The sequence below is a fragment of the Vulpes lagopus genome, chromosome X, assembly GCF_018345385.1.
Source record: "Vulpes lagopus strain Blue_001 chromosome X, ASM1834538v1, whole genome shotgun sequence".
Lineage (NCBI taxonomy): Eukaryota > Metazoa > Chordata > Mammalia > Carnivora > Canidae > Vulpes > Vulpes lagopus.
The window spans coordinates 101,791,380-101,806,822 of NC_054848.1; the positions used below are offsets into that span (position 1 = coordinate 101,791,380).

General features: G+C 35.2%; 1 protein-coding gene across 17 annotated transcripts in view; it reads right to left on the reverse strand.

The window, feature by feature from the left end:
* The window catches only part of ENOX2 (ecto-NOX disulfide-thiol exchanger 2), a 263,263-nt gene that overhangs the window by 117,325 nt on the left and 130,495 nt on the right, over positions 1–15,443 (reverse strand). For 2 of the 17 annotated variants that reach the window (XM_041740645.1, XM_041740650.1), the window contains one exon: positions 13,909–13,968. The exons of 14 other annotated variants lie outside the window; for them this stretch is intronic. In XM_041740645.1, coding sequence (XP_041596579.1) covers positions 13,909–13,936 — 28 coding nt within the window. In that variant the 5' untranslated portion in view covers positions 13,937–13,968. Of the gene's footprint in view, positions 1–3,724; positions 3,809–13,908; positions 13,969–15,443 lie in introns of all 17 variants that reach the window. One more of the 17 variants, XM_041740646.1, reaches the window with a different exon arrangement.

A 15,443-nucleotide genomic window follows, 5' to 3' on the forward strand; every position in this document is an offset into this window, starting at 1 on the left:
TCTCTTTGGCTCTCTCCCTCATTCTAGCTTTTTCCATGTTTCCGTCTCTACCTTTCTCCCTCTTCCTTACTGCTGTCTCTGACCCTCTTTCCTTTTTTCCTTCTTTTCCTGTCTCCCCGTCTTATAGTTTGTCTGCCTCTCTGCAACTGTCTGCTCATCTCTCTTGATATGCTTCCTTCTTTCTAATTTGTCTGTTGATTTCTATGACTATCTGTGTTTCTCTTTGCTTTTCTTTTTTCCCACCTGGGTCTATGTCTCTTTCTTGGTCTTCCTTTCATATCTGCTTATTCTTGTCTCAGTCCAACTCTGTCCATTCCTATTTCTCTGACTGTTCATCTATCTCTCCCTGGCCATCTGTTCATCTGTTTCCCCTTTGATGCTGCTATAGAGATAGACACTAATGGCACTAATCTTTTATAAGAGTGAAACTGTAAATCTTTTTCCAACCTCTGCCAGTTGAACACACATATCTCAGAGAAAGGACTGACAGTCCCTGGCTTGCCAAAAACGCATGGATTATACCAATTTTCAGCAATGTAAGTCTAATATGTCAATTGGTACCTTTAAAACACAGGTATACACCAATTGTGATATCTTGCAAGCATTGTTACTTATTATTACTTATATTATTGAAAAATATAGCAAAATCTATGTTCTTTGAGCATGTCTTATAAACCTTTCACTGAGTTTACATCTTAAGTAAGCTTCCAGAAGTCAAGAATGTTGAGTAATTCTATTCTAATGAGAATAGGAGTTAGGGAACCAATCACATAACATATAGACCCTGTATAGACTTCTGAAAATTACATCTTCACTGAAACATAGAGCAACCCAGAATTCTGCAGACTGTATTATATCAGAACAATCACTTGATTTTTGCTTGATGGTCTAGGTTGGTAATCTTATGGTCCAAGCCCCAGTTATAAGGAAATATTTAGAGGCATTATGGAACAATGTCATTAAACCTCTCTGCATTTCAGTGTCTCTGTCTATGAAATGGGGCTTACAATCATAAATGACTTCAGAGGGTTGTTAGGAGGAATAAGTGAAATAATCCATGTAAAGTTCTTAGAACAGTGCCTGGCATAGTAGGAGCTCCAAAAACTGTTATTATTACTTCTGTTGTTATTGTTATTATAATTGTTATCATTGTTATTATTAAACATCTAATAGCAACTCTGCTCTCTGTAAAAAATGAGGATGGGGATCCTTGGGTGGCTCAGCAGTTTAGCGCCTGCCTTTGGCCCAGGGCGTGACCCTGGAGTCCCGGGATTGAGTCCCACATCAGGTTCCCTGCATGGAGCCTGCTTCTCCCTCTGCCTATGTCTCTGCTTCTCTTTCTCTCTCTAATGAATAAGTAAATAAATAAAATCTTAAAAATTTTTTTTAAAAATTTAAAAATGTCTTGGCTGCATGTTCTTCTCATTTAGGACCCTGAATATAATGTTGGAGAGGATGTGGAGAAAGGGGAACCTTCTTGCACTGTTGGTGGGAATGTGAACTGGTACAGCCAGTCTGGAAAACTGTGTGGAGGTTCCTCAAAGAGTTAAAAATAGATCTTTCCTATGACCCAGCAATTGCACTGCTGGGGATTTACCCCAAAGATACAGATGCAGTGAAACGCTGGGACACCTGCACCCCAATGTTTCTAGCAGCAATGTCCACAATAGCCAAACTGTGGAAAGAGCCTTGGTGTCCATCGAAAGATGAATGGATAAAGAAGATGTGGCCTATGTATACAATGGAATATTACTCAGCCATTAGAAATGACAAATACCCACTATTTGCTTCGATGTGGAGGGACCTGGAGGGTATTATGCTGACTGAAATAAGTCAATCGGAAAAGGACAAACATTATATGGTCTCATTCATTTGGGGAATATAAAAATTAGTGGAAGGGAATAAAGGGAAAGGAGAGAAAATGAGTGAAAATATCACTGAGGGTGACAAAATATGAGAGACACCTAACTCTGGGAAATGAACAAGGGGTAGTGGAAGGGGAGGTGGGCGGGGGGCTGGGGTGACTGGGTGATGGGCAATGAGGGGGGCACTTGGCGGGATGAGCACTGGGTGTTATGCTATATGTTGGCAAATTGAACTCCAATAAAAAAAAATTTTAAAATGAAGATGTATCTCTAACATCATTTATAGTTTTATAGATCTGGAATTCCATGCGTGCCTGAGTACTAAGCATATGGGGTCATATCTTAGATCAGGTGTCATGATACAATTTTTTTCCTCAAAGTTTTGCCACATATGTCAGTTATAAAGGAAACAAATAATCCATAAGGATAAACTTTTGATTTTCAAAAGTTAGAAATCTAAAACCTACCTAAAATCTAGAAACTTCTGTTTTCTCATTGACTTATTTACCTCTCACAGGATCACAGAAAAAACAAATTCTGGACCAATTTTCATTCTAATTCTTTCTTCAGTGTTGCCCATATTAAACAGTTGGGGTAGTGGATATTTCCACAATGAGACAAGGATGTAGATCCTTTATTAGCTAGTGTCATACATTTCAATAGGGAGGGATGTTGAACTTGGCTTTAAATTGCTATATGTGGATATTGTACTTTTCCTGGGAATGGTATTCATGGATACTGAATCTTTCTTGGGATGCTGCCAATAAATGTTCCACCTTCTCTAGGAATGTTGTCCATCGATGTTGCCCTTTGTTTTGGAATACTGTTCATGGATAGTATACTTTACTTCAGATGCAACTTGTAGTTAAATCATTTTGTAAGTTAGGGACATTTTAAGAATATTTATTTATTTGAGAGAGAGAGGGAGAGAGAGAAAGAATGAGTGGGAAGGTCAGAGGGAGAGGGAGACAGATCTCAAGCAGAATCCGTGTTCAGCACCGAGCCCAATGCGGGCTCAATCCTACAACCCCAAGGATCCTCAATCACCGAGCTCAATCCTACAACCCCAAGGATCCTCAATCACCGAGCTCAATCCTACAACCCCAAGGATCAACCTGAGCCAAACCTAAGAGTCAGAGGCCCAATCAACCACATCACCCAGTTGCCCCCCAAGTTAGGGACTCTTTAACACTGTTCAACATTAATTTCTTTTCTGAAGCTGCTTCTCCTGTGTAGCTTCTGAAGGAGCACTGTATTAGTGTGTACCTGTGTTTTACATTTCTGGTATTTTGGGTTTGTAACTTGACTACTGGCAAGCTCATTAATACTTTATCCAGACTGAATGGATCTCATGCTTAAAACTCTGTTCTATAAATATAATCTCTTGGCATACTATTCCCATTTTCTGGATGGATAAACTGGGGGTGAGGGCCTAGTGGGGAAAAGGAAGAATATTGATCAGCAAATTGACCCTGGGCCTGAGACAACAGCCTGTGACATAAAAATTCTAACTTATTAACTAGAGTAAACCATTGGCAATGGTTGCTTCTGAAAAAGATAAGAGCTGTGGCAGCACAAAGCACATTTATTCAGGTGAAAGCCATTACTTGAAAATGTCTTGGCATAAAGTACCCTGTACTGTGGTAAATGAATTTTCATCTTTGGAGGCACAATGCTACATATTTTTTCAGACTATTTCCTATCACTAAAGCATACAATTTCCATACATTCTACAAACATTTTCAAATCTTAGTTACCCATTCTTCTATTTTCTTCATCTTCCAATATTTTCCTTGGAATGAGGATGTGAAATTCTCTGTGGGTATGTGGCAACATTCATCTAGCCAGTATTAGCATACCTGTTCTCATTCATACACATGCTTGTTTCTTTACAAATTCATGTCCTTCACCCCTGTAGTTATGCACAGTGCATTTTGTCCAAGCTGTACAGGTGAAAGAACAAAGTCATATACTTAGGATTACTGGCCATAGGGGGCAGATCCATATAATTTACACAATATACTTCCAGAAAGAATCCAGCTTTATTCCTATACCTTCACATTCTCTGCAATAAGGCTAGACAGGCTTCAGCGAAAAAAAAAAAATCCCACAACAAAACAAAACAAAACAAAATCCTGCCATGGCTAAATTTTCATCCATGCTTTAAGATGGCCAGAGAGGAAAGGTTGGATTGGTCACCAATTTGAATACAGCTCTGCCCAATCCCTGTTGTTTTAATTTTATTACCACTGCTTTTCAGAACTGGGATTCAGCTGTATTTAAGTGTCTTGACACTTGAGTGGTCATTCTTCTTAATGTTTTCTTTTTAATTAAACTTTCAATTAGAGATAAGCGTAGATTTGCCTGCAGATATAAGAAATAATACAGAAATACTATGTATCTTTTACCCATTTCCCCACAATGGTAGCATCTTGCAAAACTATAGAACAAAACAACCATATTGACATATGGTAGCATCTGGCAAAACTATAGAACAATACAACAATATTGACACTGATGTGGTCAAGATATAGAACATTCATCACAATGATCCCTCATGTTGCTCTTTTATAGTCATACCCAATTCCATCTCTCACCAACTCCCTTCTTAACCCCTGGTAACCACCAATCTATTCTCTATTTCTATAATTTTTGTAGTTTTAAGAATGTTGTATTAATGGAATCATATGTAGTACATAACCTTTCAGGATTGGTGCTTTTTTGCCCACTCAGCAGAATTCTCTAAAGATTCATCCATGTTATTGCATTTATTAATACTTCCATTCTATTTATTGTTGGTTCGTGTTCCATGGTATGGGTATACCAAGACTTGCTTAACAATTTATCCACTGCAGGATATTTGGGTTGTTTGTAGTTTTTGGCTATTATGAATAAAGCTGCTGTAAACATTCACATACAGGTATTTATGTAAACATAAGTCTTCATATCTCTGAGGTCAATGTCCAAGAGTGCAATTGCTGGATTATATGGAAGTTGCATGTTTAGCTTTTTTTTTTTTTAAGAAAGAACAAACTTTTCCACAGTGACTGTACCAATTTACATTCCCATCAGCAATGTATCAGTGATTTTTCACATCCTGGCCAAAATTTAGTGTTGGTGTTTTTAATTTTAGCCATTCTCATATGTGATAGCTCATGATTTTAATTTGAATTTCCTTAGTGGCTAATGATATTGAGCATATTTTCAAGTACTTATTTGCCATCTATATATACTCTTTGATGAACTATCCGTTTATGCCCTTTGCCCATTTTCTCATTGGATTATTTCTCCAACTACAGTTGGCTTTGAGAGTTCTTTATATATCTTAGGTATCTATCCTTTATTGGATATGTGATTTGCAAAAGTTTCCTCATGGTCTATAGCTTCTTTTCATCCTATACATAAGGTCTTTCACAGAACAAAAATATCATTTTGATGAAGTCTAATTTATCAATGTATCCTTTCATGGACTGCTTTGGGTGTCATCTAAGTAAACTTTTGGCTAGCTCTAGGTCCCAAAGATTTTCTATTTTTTCTCTAGAAGTTTTATAATATTACATTTTAAAATTGTAATCTATTTTGAGTTAACTTTTGTGTAAGGAATGGGGTTTAGATCCAGGTTATTTTATTTTATTTTTGCTTACAGATGTCTAATTGCTCCTTCCATTGAGTTAACCTTTGAAAAACCAGTAGAGTGCATTTATATGGGTCTATTTTTCTGTTTTCTATTCTGTTCTATTGATCTATGTAACTATTGCTCCATCAATACCACACAGTCTTGATAACTGTAGCTGTACAGTAAGACGATATTGGGTAGATTGATTCCTCCAAATATACTCTTTTTCGAAGATTGACATAGTGCTTCTATGGCCTGTACCTTTCCATATAAATGTTTGGATAAGTTTGTCTATGTCTCTGAGAATACCTTGCTGGAATTATGATAGGAATTTAATTGAACTTAAAGATCACTTTGAAGAGTATCAACATCTTTACTGTGTCATGCCTTCTGATAAATGAACACAGTGTGTTTCTCCATTTATTTAAATCTTTTTTCCCTCCTCTCTATTTATTTAGATCTTATTTGATTTCTTCCATAAGTGTTTTATAAATTTCGGTACGTAGATTTTTGTATATGTTTTGGTAAATTTGTATTTAAGTATTTCATTTTATTTGGATTATTTTATTTTATTTTTTTTAATTTTTTATTTATTTATGATAGTCACACAGAGAGAGAGAGAGAGAGAGAGAGAGAGAGAGAGAGGCAGAGACACAGGCAGAGGGAGAAGCAGGCTCCATGCACCGGGAGCCCGACGTGGGATTCGATCCTGGGTCTCCAGGATCGCGCCCTGGGCCAAAGGCAGGCGCCAAACCACTGCGCCACCCAGGGATCCCTATTTGGATTATTTTAAATGGTTGTGTTTTTAATTTCAGTGTCTGTATGCTCATTGGTAATATATAAATATATAAAATAGTTTATTTAAATTACATATTTTTAAAATTCCAGTTAATATACAGTGTCATATTAGATTCAGGTATACAATATATTAATTCAATAAAAATAAAGTTTATTTTTGTATGCTTATTTTGTATCTTGCAACCTTGCTGGACTCAAATATTAGTTCTAGGAGATCTTTTTCTTTGTAGATTCATTGGAATTTTCTATGTTGATGATCATATCATCGACTAGTAAAGACAGTGTTATCATTCTGCTTTGTATGCCTTTTATGTCCTTTACCTGCCTTATTTCATTGGCTAAAAGTATGAACATTTTGTTGAATAAGAGTGGTGAGGGTGGACATCCTTGCCTTTTTCTTAGTCCTAAGGGAAAAGCAATTCAGTCTTTCATCAGAAAGCACACTGTTAGCTATAGGTTCATAGTAGATGCTCTTTATCAAGTTGAGGATATTACCCTCTATTCCTTATTTTCAAAGTTTTTATCATGACTGATATTTAATTTTTAAAATTATTTTTTACATTGATTGATACAATTTAAACATTTTTCATCTTTAGCTTGTTAGTATAGTAGATTACATTGCTTGATTTTCAAATATTGAACAACCCTTGCATCCCTAAAATAAACTTCATTTGATCATGGTGTATAATTATTTTTATATATTATTGAATTTGGTTTGCAAATATTTTATAAAGGATTATACATCTATATTCATGAGGGATACTGGTCTATACTTTTGTGTTTTGTGCTGTCTTTGTCTCACATTGATAGCAGGATAATATTAGCTTCACAAAATCAATTGGAAATTGTTCTTTCTTCTATTTCCTGGAAGAGACTGTGTAGCTATCCACAATCAAAAACAGCTCTGGGAAAGTTCTAGAGTCCATTTAAGAAACTTCAGCAACACAGTGGAACAACAACAATAACAAAAAAACTAAGAATAACCATACAACAAGGGAACGTAGAATAGTTTCATTTTGCCTACACTAAAAGTGCCAAGAGGGAACACCCCAGCTAGAAAGAGCTCCCTTTGCTGGGAAAGAAACAGTGGCATGAGCAACCAGCTACTCCTGCCTTTCAGGGCACTACATGAAGGACCCTCTTGGGTTTCACTCTGCCCAGACACTTGCAAGGCAGAGATGTACAGAGATAGCTAGGAAAACAGGGGGAAAAGCAGGGGCTACCAATACCAGTCATAAAGCATGAATGACCGTAATTTCCAGTGACCTGCTCTGCAGACAACCCTGACAGCTTTAGCCACTGAAGAAACCAATGACCAGCATAATTGCTGCAGATCTCCTGCAGATTTCATTGGTTTTCCACTCCTTAGGTATTCACATTCAAATATGCTAGCTGCCAGAGCTTCTCCTTGCTCCCTCCCTCCCCTGCTGGAGGCTGAAACCTATACCAATCACCAGTACAGACTACTACAGCTGCAGAAAAGCAAGACGCCAGCTTAGATCCCCATGGCTGACCCTCATTACCATATGTACATGCAGGGCTAGCCCCTCTAGCTGTGTACCTTCACACCCACAACTTAACATGTGACACCAGCATCTATTGCTGTGTACTTGTGGTAAGACCCACTAACCACAGTAATACATGCTGACAGCCAGGGTCAGTATGCATGCAGTTGGCCCAACTGTTGTGCCTTGCCCTGGCCCCATCACTATATGTGTGTTTGCAACCAGTCCCTACTATGACACAGCTGTAGCTGGCCTCTGCAGCCAGTGTGTGTATACTACTGTTCTGTCCACCATTGCTGCCTCATGGTCCCTAGCTGCTGTACTTGAAGAAGCTGCTAAGGACCTCAACAGCCCTTTCAGCCTCTGCAGATTTTTATAGCACTTGCCAAGGGCCACACAATCGTCAATGCTGTGGACCCTAGCGAACTGCACTGATGAGTCACTATGCTTCCTGCCTCCAGACGCTGAACCACCACAGACCTCACACATGGTTCCCTGTACCACTAGACTTGGGGTCACATCACACTCCAGCGTGCCCTCATATGCAATTGAAGGTCTTAGCTTCCTAATTTCGAATGCAGACACCTGTGCAAGGACACTGGGATCTCAAAAAAGACCAGGGAAACAACATCACTAAAGGAACACAGTAAACTTCCAATAACTGACTCCAAAGAAATGGAGATACATAAATTGCCTGAGAAAGAATTCAAAATATTTGTTCTAAAGATGTTCAGAGAGCTACAAACACAGATAAATAATTAAATGAAATCAAGAAAACAATATAAGAACAAAATAGGTTCAACAAAAAGGCAGAAAACATAAAGAATCAGAGAACTTTTGGATCTGAAGAACACAATGAATGAAGTAAAGAATTTCATCAAGAGTTTCAATAGTAGACTGGACAACGCAGAAGAAAGAAGCAGCAAGACTGAAGACATATCATTTGAAATTATGCAGTAAGAAAAGCAAAAATAAAAAGAATAAAAAAGAATAAAAGGAAACCTATGGGACATTTGGAACATTACTGAAAGAAATAAGTTACACTGGAGTACCAGAAGAGAGGAAGAAAGGGGTACAAAGATTAAAGAAATAATAATAATAATAATAACTGAGAACATCTCCAAACCTGGGGGAAATTTTGGATATCCAAGTCCATGAAGTTATTAGGTTATCCCAAAATTTCCATCCAAAACACATTTAAAAACTGTCTAAAATGAAGACAGAATTTTAAAAGCAAAAAGAAAAAACTCTCATATAAGAGAAAGGCTATAAGCAGATTTCTTAGCAGAAATGTTGCAAGCCAGGAGAGAATGGAATGATATATTCAAAGTGCTGCAAAAACAAAAACAAACCAAAAATCCTTCTAACCAAGAATACTTTACTCAGCAAAACTCCTTCAGAAATGAAGGAAAGATAAAGAGTTTCCCAAATAAAGAAAAGCTGAGGGAGTTTGTTACCACTAGATCTGCTTTACAAAAAAAGGCTGAAAAAAGTTCAAGATAAAATAAAAGTACATAAACTAGTAACATGAAAACATATATGAAAATATACCACATATTGGCAAAGGTAAATATATAGTCAGACTCAGAATATTCTAATACTGCAATGTGCTGCTGTGTTAATCACTTAACTCTAGTATAAAGATTAAAGGACAAAAATACTGATAATTCTTATAGTTAAATAATTATAGTTAGACTAGTTAAAGCTAGTTAAAAAAGTTGAAAAATACTTATACTTAAAATACAGCTACAATAATTTGTTAATGGATTCGCAACATAAAAACATGCAAATTTTTATCTCAAGAACATAAAATGTATGGGTAATAAAAGAATAATGTTTTTGTGTGATACAAAAGTTGTTATCAGCTTAAAATAGACTGTTATATCTATAAGATGCTTGATGTAAGCCCCAGGGTAACCATAAGACAAAATCCTATAGTAGATACAAACAAGATAAAGAGAAGGGAATCAAACATACCATCACAGAAAATGATCAATTCACAAAGAAAGACAGCAAGAGAGAAAGAAAGGCACAATGAAACTACAAGAGAGCCAAGAAATAATTAACAAAATGGCAAGAGTTAAGTCCTTACCTACTGACAATTACTTTCAAAGTAAATGGAGTAAATTCTCCAATCAAAAGACAGAGTGGCTGAATAGATTAAAAAACAAGACCCAACTATGCCTACAAGAAACTAACTTCAGCTTCAAAGAATCATGTAGACTTAAAGTGACGGAATGGGAAAAGATATTCCACATTAATGGAATCCCAAAGAGAATAGGGATAGTTACACTTATATCAGAAAAAATAGACTCTAAGTCAAAAATGATAACAAGAGACAAAAAGGTCATTCCATAACGATAAGAGGTTAATTCATCAAAAGGATATAATGACTAATAAATACATATGTATTCAACATTGTAGCACCTAAGTACATTAAGTAAATACAGATTTGAACAGAGTAATAGACAACAATATGATAGTAGTAGGGGACTTCAATATCGCATTCTCAACTACTGGTAGATCATCTAGACAGAAAATTATCAAGGAAACAGTGGACTTGAGCTATGCTTTAGACCAAATGGACCTGACAGAAATGTATAGAACATTCCATCAAATGTCACCTGAATACACATCCTTTTCAAGTGCACATGGAGCATTCTCCAGGGTGGGTAGAACATGTGTTATGTCATAAAATAAGTCTCAGTTCATTTAAAAAGATTTATTTTTTTAAAGATTTTATTTATTTATTCATGAAACACACACACACACACACACACACACACACACACACACACAGAAACCCAGGCAGAAGGAGGAGCAGGCTCCATGCAGGGAGCCCGATGTGGGACTCGATCCCAGGTCTCCATGATCACGCACTGGACTGAAGGTGGCGCTAAACCGGGCTGCCCCATTTAAAAAGATTTTATCACACCAAGATTTTAAATCTTTAAAAGATTTACATCACACCAAGTATCTTTTCCACCCACAAAAATGCTACAAAAATAAAAATCAGTAACAGGAGGAAAGCTAGAAAATCCACAAATACATGGAAACTAAACAACACACTCCTAAACAACCAATGGGTCAAAGATGAAATCAAAAGGGAAATAAAAAAATATCTTGAAACAAACAAAATGGAAACACAACATACCAAAACTTATGGGATACAACAAAAGCAGTGCTAACAGGGAATTTTATAGTGATAAAGTTTATATCATGAAAAAAGACCTAAAATTAAAAAAAGCAAATCTTAGACCACAAGGAGCTAGAAAAACAAGAATAAACAAAGCCTAATGTTAGCAGAAGAAAGATTATAACAAAGATCAGAGATAAAGTAAATGAAATTTAGAATATAAAAACAATAAGAAGATCAACAAAACTAAGAGTTTTTTGAAAAAAGAAACCAAATTGGCAATCCTTTAATTAAACTCAGAAAAAAGAAGAGAGGGCTTAAATAAAATTAGATGTGAAAGAGGAGACCTTACAACTGATACCACAGAAATATAAAGGATCATGAGACTACTGTGAACAATCATATGCCAACAAATTTTACAACCTAGAAGACATAGACAAATTCTTAGATACATACATCCTATCAAGAGTCATGAAGAAATAATAAAAATAAAACAGAACAGACCAATAACAAGTCATTTGAATCAGTAACCAAAACCTCTCAATAAAGAAAAGTCCAAGACCAAATGACTTCACAGGTGAATTCTACCAGACATTTAAAGAATTAATGCTAATTATTCTCAAACTCTTCCAGAAAATAGAAAGGAGGGAATACTCCCAAACTCATTTTACAAGGCCAGCATTATCCTGATAGCAAAGTCAGGTAAGTATACTACAAGAAAAGAAAACTACAGGCCAATATCCCTAGTGAATATAGATGTAAAAATTCTCAAACAAAATACTAACAAATTGAATTCAACAGCACACTTAAGGAATCATATACTGTGATCAAAAAGTATTTATTCTTGGGATGCAAGTATAGTTCAATATATGCTAATAAATAATGCTAATAAATTCATGTTAAGAGAATGTAAGACAAAATCATATAATCATCTCAATAGATTTTAAAAACCTGACATCCTTTTATTATAAAAGCTAGTAACAACACCTCAACATAATAAATATCACATTTGAGAAGGTTAACATCATACTCAACAATGAAAGGTTGAAACCTTTCCAAGATCAGGAACACAACAAGGGTACCCAGTCTTACCACTCCTATTCAACATAGTACTGGAAGTCCTAGCCAGGGCAAGTAGGCAAGGAAAGGAATAAAAGGCATCTAAATCAGAAAGGAAGAAATAAAATTGTCTTTGTTTGCTGATGACATGATTATATATATGCATATATATAAGTATATATATAAATATGTGTAATATATAAAGTGACAATATATATTACATATATACCCTAAAGACTCCACTAAAACATTGTAGGAATTAAGGAAGAAATTCAGTAAAGTTGCAGGATATAACATTAACATACAAAAATTAGTTGCCTTTCTATACATTAACAATAAACTACTTGAAAAATAAATAAAGGAAACAATCTAATTTAAAAGAATCAAGATAAAAAAAAATAAAAAAAATAAAAAAAAAATAAAAATAAAAGAATCAAGATTAATAAAGTATTGAGGAATAAACTGAACCAAAGAAATAAAAGTTGAATATACCAAAACCCATAGACATTGATGGAAGAAATTGAAGAAAACACAAATAAAAGGAAAGATATCTTGTGTTCGTGGATCAGAAGAGTTAATATTTTTAAATGTCCTTATTTCCTTTTTTTTAAATTTTTATTTATTTATGATAGTCAGAGAGAGAGAGAGAGAGAGAGAGAGAGGCAGAGACACAGGCAGAGGGAGAAGCAGGCTCCATGCACTGGGAGCCCGACGTGGGATTCGATCCCGGGTTTCCAGGATTGCGCCCTGGGCCAAAGGCAGGCGCTAAACCGCTGCGCCACCCAGGGATCCCAATGTCCTTATTTCCTAGAGTCATCTATGGATTCAATGCAATCCCTATCAAAATTCCAATGGCATTTTCCACAGAAATGGAATACATAGTTTTAAAATTCATATGGAACCTCAGAAGACCCCAAATAACCAAAGCAATTTTGGGAAAGAACAAAGCTGGAGGTATCACATTTCCTGATTTCAAACTACATTACAAAGCTATAATAATAAAAATTGTATGATGCTGGCACAAAAAAAGACATAGAGACCTATGGAACAGAATCAAAAGCCCAGAGATAAACCCATGCATATATAGTGCACTAATGTTTGACAAGGAAGCCAATGATACTGAATGGGGAAAGGATAGTCTCTTCAATAAATCTGTATCCACAAATTTTTTTTACACCACTCATAAAATTTTCTATTCCTATTTCACACCACTCATAAAATTAACTCAAAATGGACTAAGATTTAAAAGTCTGATCTGAGACTGTAAAGCTACTAGATGTAAACATAGGGAAAGAGCTCCTTCACATTAGTCTTGGCAACAACTTTTTGAATACACCTCCAAAAGCACAAGCAACAAAAGCAAAAATAAGTAAGACTACATCAAACTAAAAAACTTCTGCACAGCAAAAGAAACAATCAACAAAATGAAAAGGCAACCTAAAGCATAGGAGAAAACATTTGCAAGCCATCTATCTGGTAAGGGATTAATATCCAAAACATGTAAGGAATTCATAACTTAATAGCAAAACCTCAAATAGTTAATTTAAAAATGCAGAGAGGACTGGAATAGACATTTTCCCTAAGAAGACATACAAATGGACAAGTATATAAAAAGATTCTCAACATCATTAATCAGGGAAATGAAATCAAAACCACATGAGATATCACCTTATACCTATTAGAATGACTATTATCAAAAAGATAAGAGATAACAAATGCTGGCAAGGATGTATAGAAAAGGGAACTCTGGTGCACTTTTAGTGGTACCTATACACATACACACATGCAAAAGAATATTGTTCTTCTACAAAAAAAGAAGGAAATCCTGACATTTGAGACAACATGGGTGACCCTTGAGGGTATCACACTAAGTGAAATAAGTCAGACAAAGAAAGGGAAATACCATATGATTTCACTTATTTCACTTACGTGTGGAATCTATAAAAGCCGAACTCATTGAAATAGAGAGTAGAAGGTTGGTTGCCAGAGCTGAAATATGGAGGAAATAGGAAGATATTGGTTAAAGGGTAAAAACTTTCAGTTATAAGATGAATAAGTTGCAGAAATCTAATACAGCATAGTGACTATAGTTATCAATACAGTATTACATACTTGAAAGTTGCTATGAGTAGAGCTTTCACATTATCACCATAACAACATCAACAAAAAAATGGTAAGTGTATGATGTGAAGGATATGTAAACTAACCATATTGTAGTGTACATTTCACAACATATGCATGTATCAAATAACTGCATTTGTGTACTTTAGACTTATACAATGTTCTATGTAAATTATATCTCAATAAAGCTGGGAAAATTTTACATGGTCTGTAGAATTGTTTGTAATATTCCCTTATTAACCTTTGATAGCTGCAATATATAGTGATATCCTCTATCATTTTTCATATTAGCAATTTGCAGCTTCTCTCTTTTTTCCTTTTTCTTTTTCTCTTTTCTCCCCTTTGTCAGCCCTGCTAAAGTGCTATGAATTTTACTTTTTTCAGATTCAGTTTCAATAATTTTCTTTATTGTCTTTCTGTTTTCAATTTCATTGACTTCTGTTCTTTATTAATTCCTCCATCACTTGACTTGGGTTTATTTTTCTTATTTTTATATATTCTTAAGGTGGGATCTCAGATTGTTGATTTGAGATTTATCCTCTTTTATAACATATGCAGTTGGGGATATAAATTCCCCTTTCAGCACTGCTTTAGCTGCTTTCCACACATTTTAATATGTTGGATTTTCATTTCCTTCAGTTTAGTGTGTTTTTTTAAAAAAACGTTACTTGGGACTTCTACCTTGACCCATGGGTTATTTAGTAAGTTTCTATCTCTTGACAAATTTGGGAAGTTTTTAGACATTATTTTTTTCAGGTACTTTTTCAGCCCCACCTTCTTTCTTTTTTCCTTCTTTTTTTATTTTTTATTATATACATATATATATGTATATATATATATTATACATTTATATGTATATATATACACATCTATGTATATATACATTATATATAATATATATTATATATAATGTATATATATATATATATATATACACATTTTATTGGAGTTCAATTTGCCAAAATATAGCATAACACCCAGTGCTCATCCCGCCAAGTGCCCCCCTCAGTGCCTGTCACCCAGTCACCTCAACCCCCCCACACCCATCTCCCTTTCCACTACTCTTTGTTCGTTTCCCACAGTTAGGTGTCTTTCATGTTTTGTCACCCTCACTGATATTTTCACTCATTTTCTCTCCTTTCCCCTCCATTCCTTTTCACTATTTTTTATATTCCCCAAATGAATGAGACCATATGTTTGTCCTTTTCTAATTGACTTATTTCACTCAGCATAATACCCTCCAGTTTCATCCACATCGAAGCAAACGGTGGGTATTTGTCATTTCTAATGACTGAGTAATAGTCCATTGTATACATATACCACATCTTCTTGTTTCTTTGGAA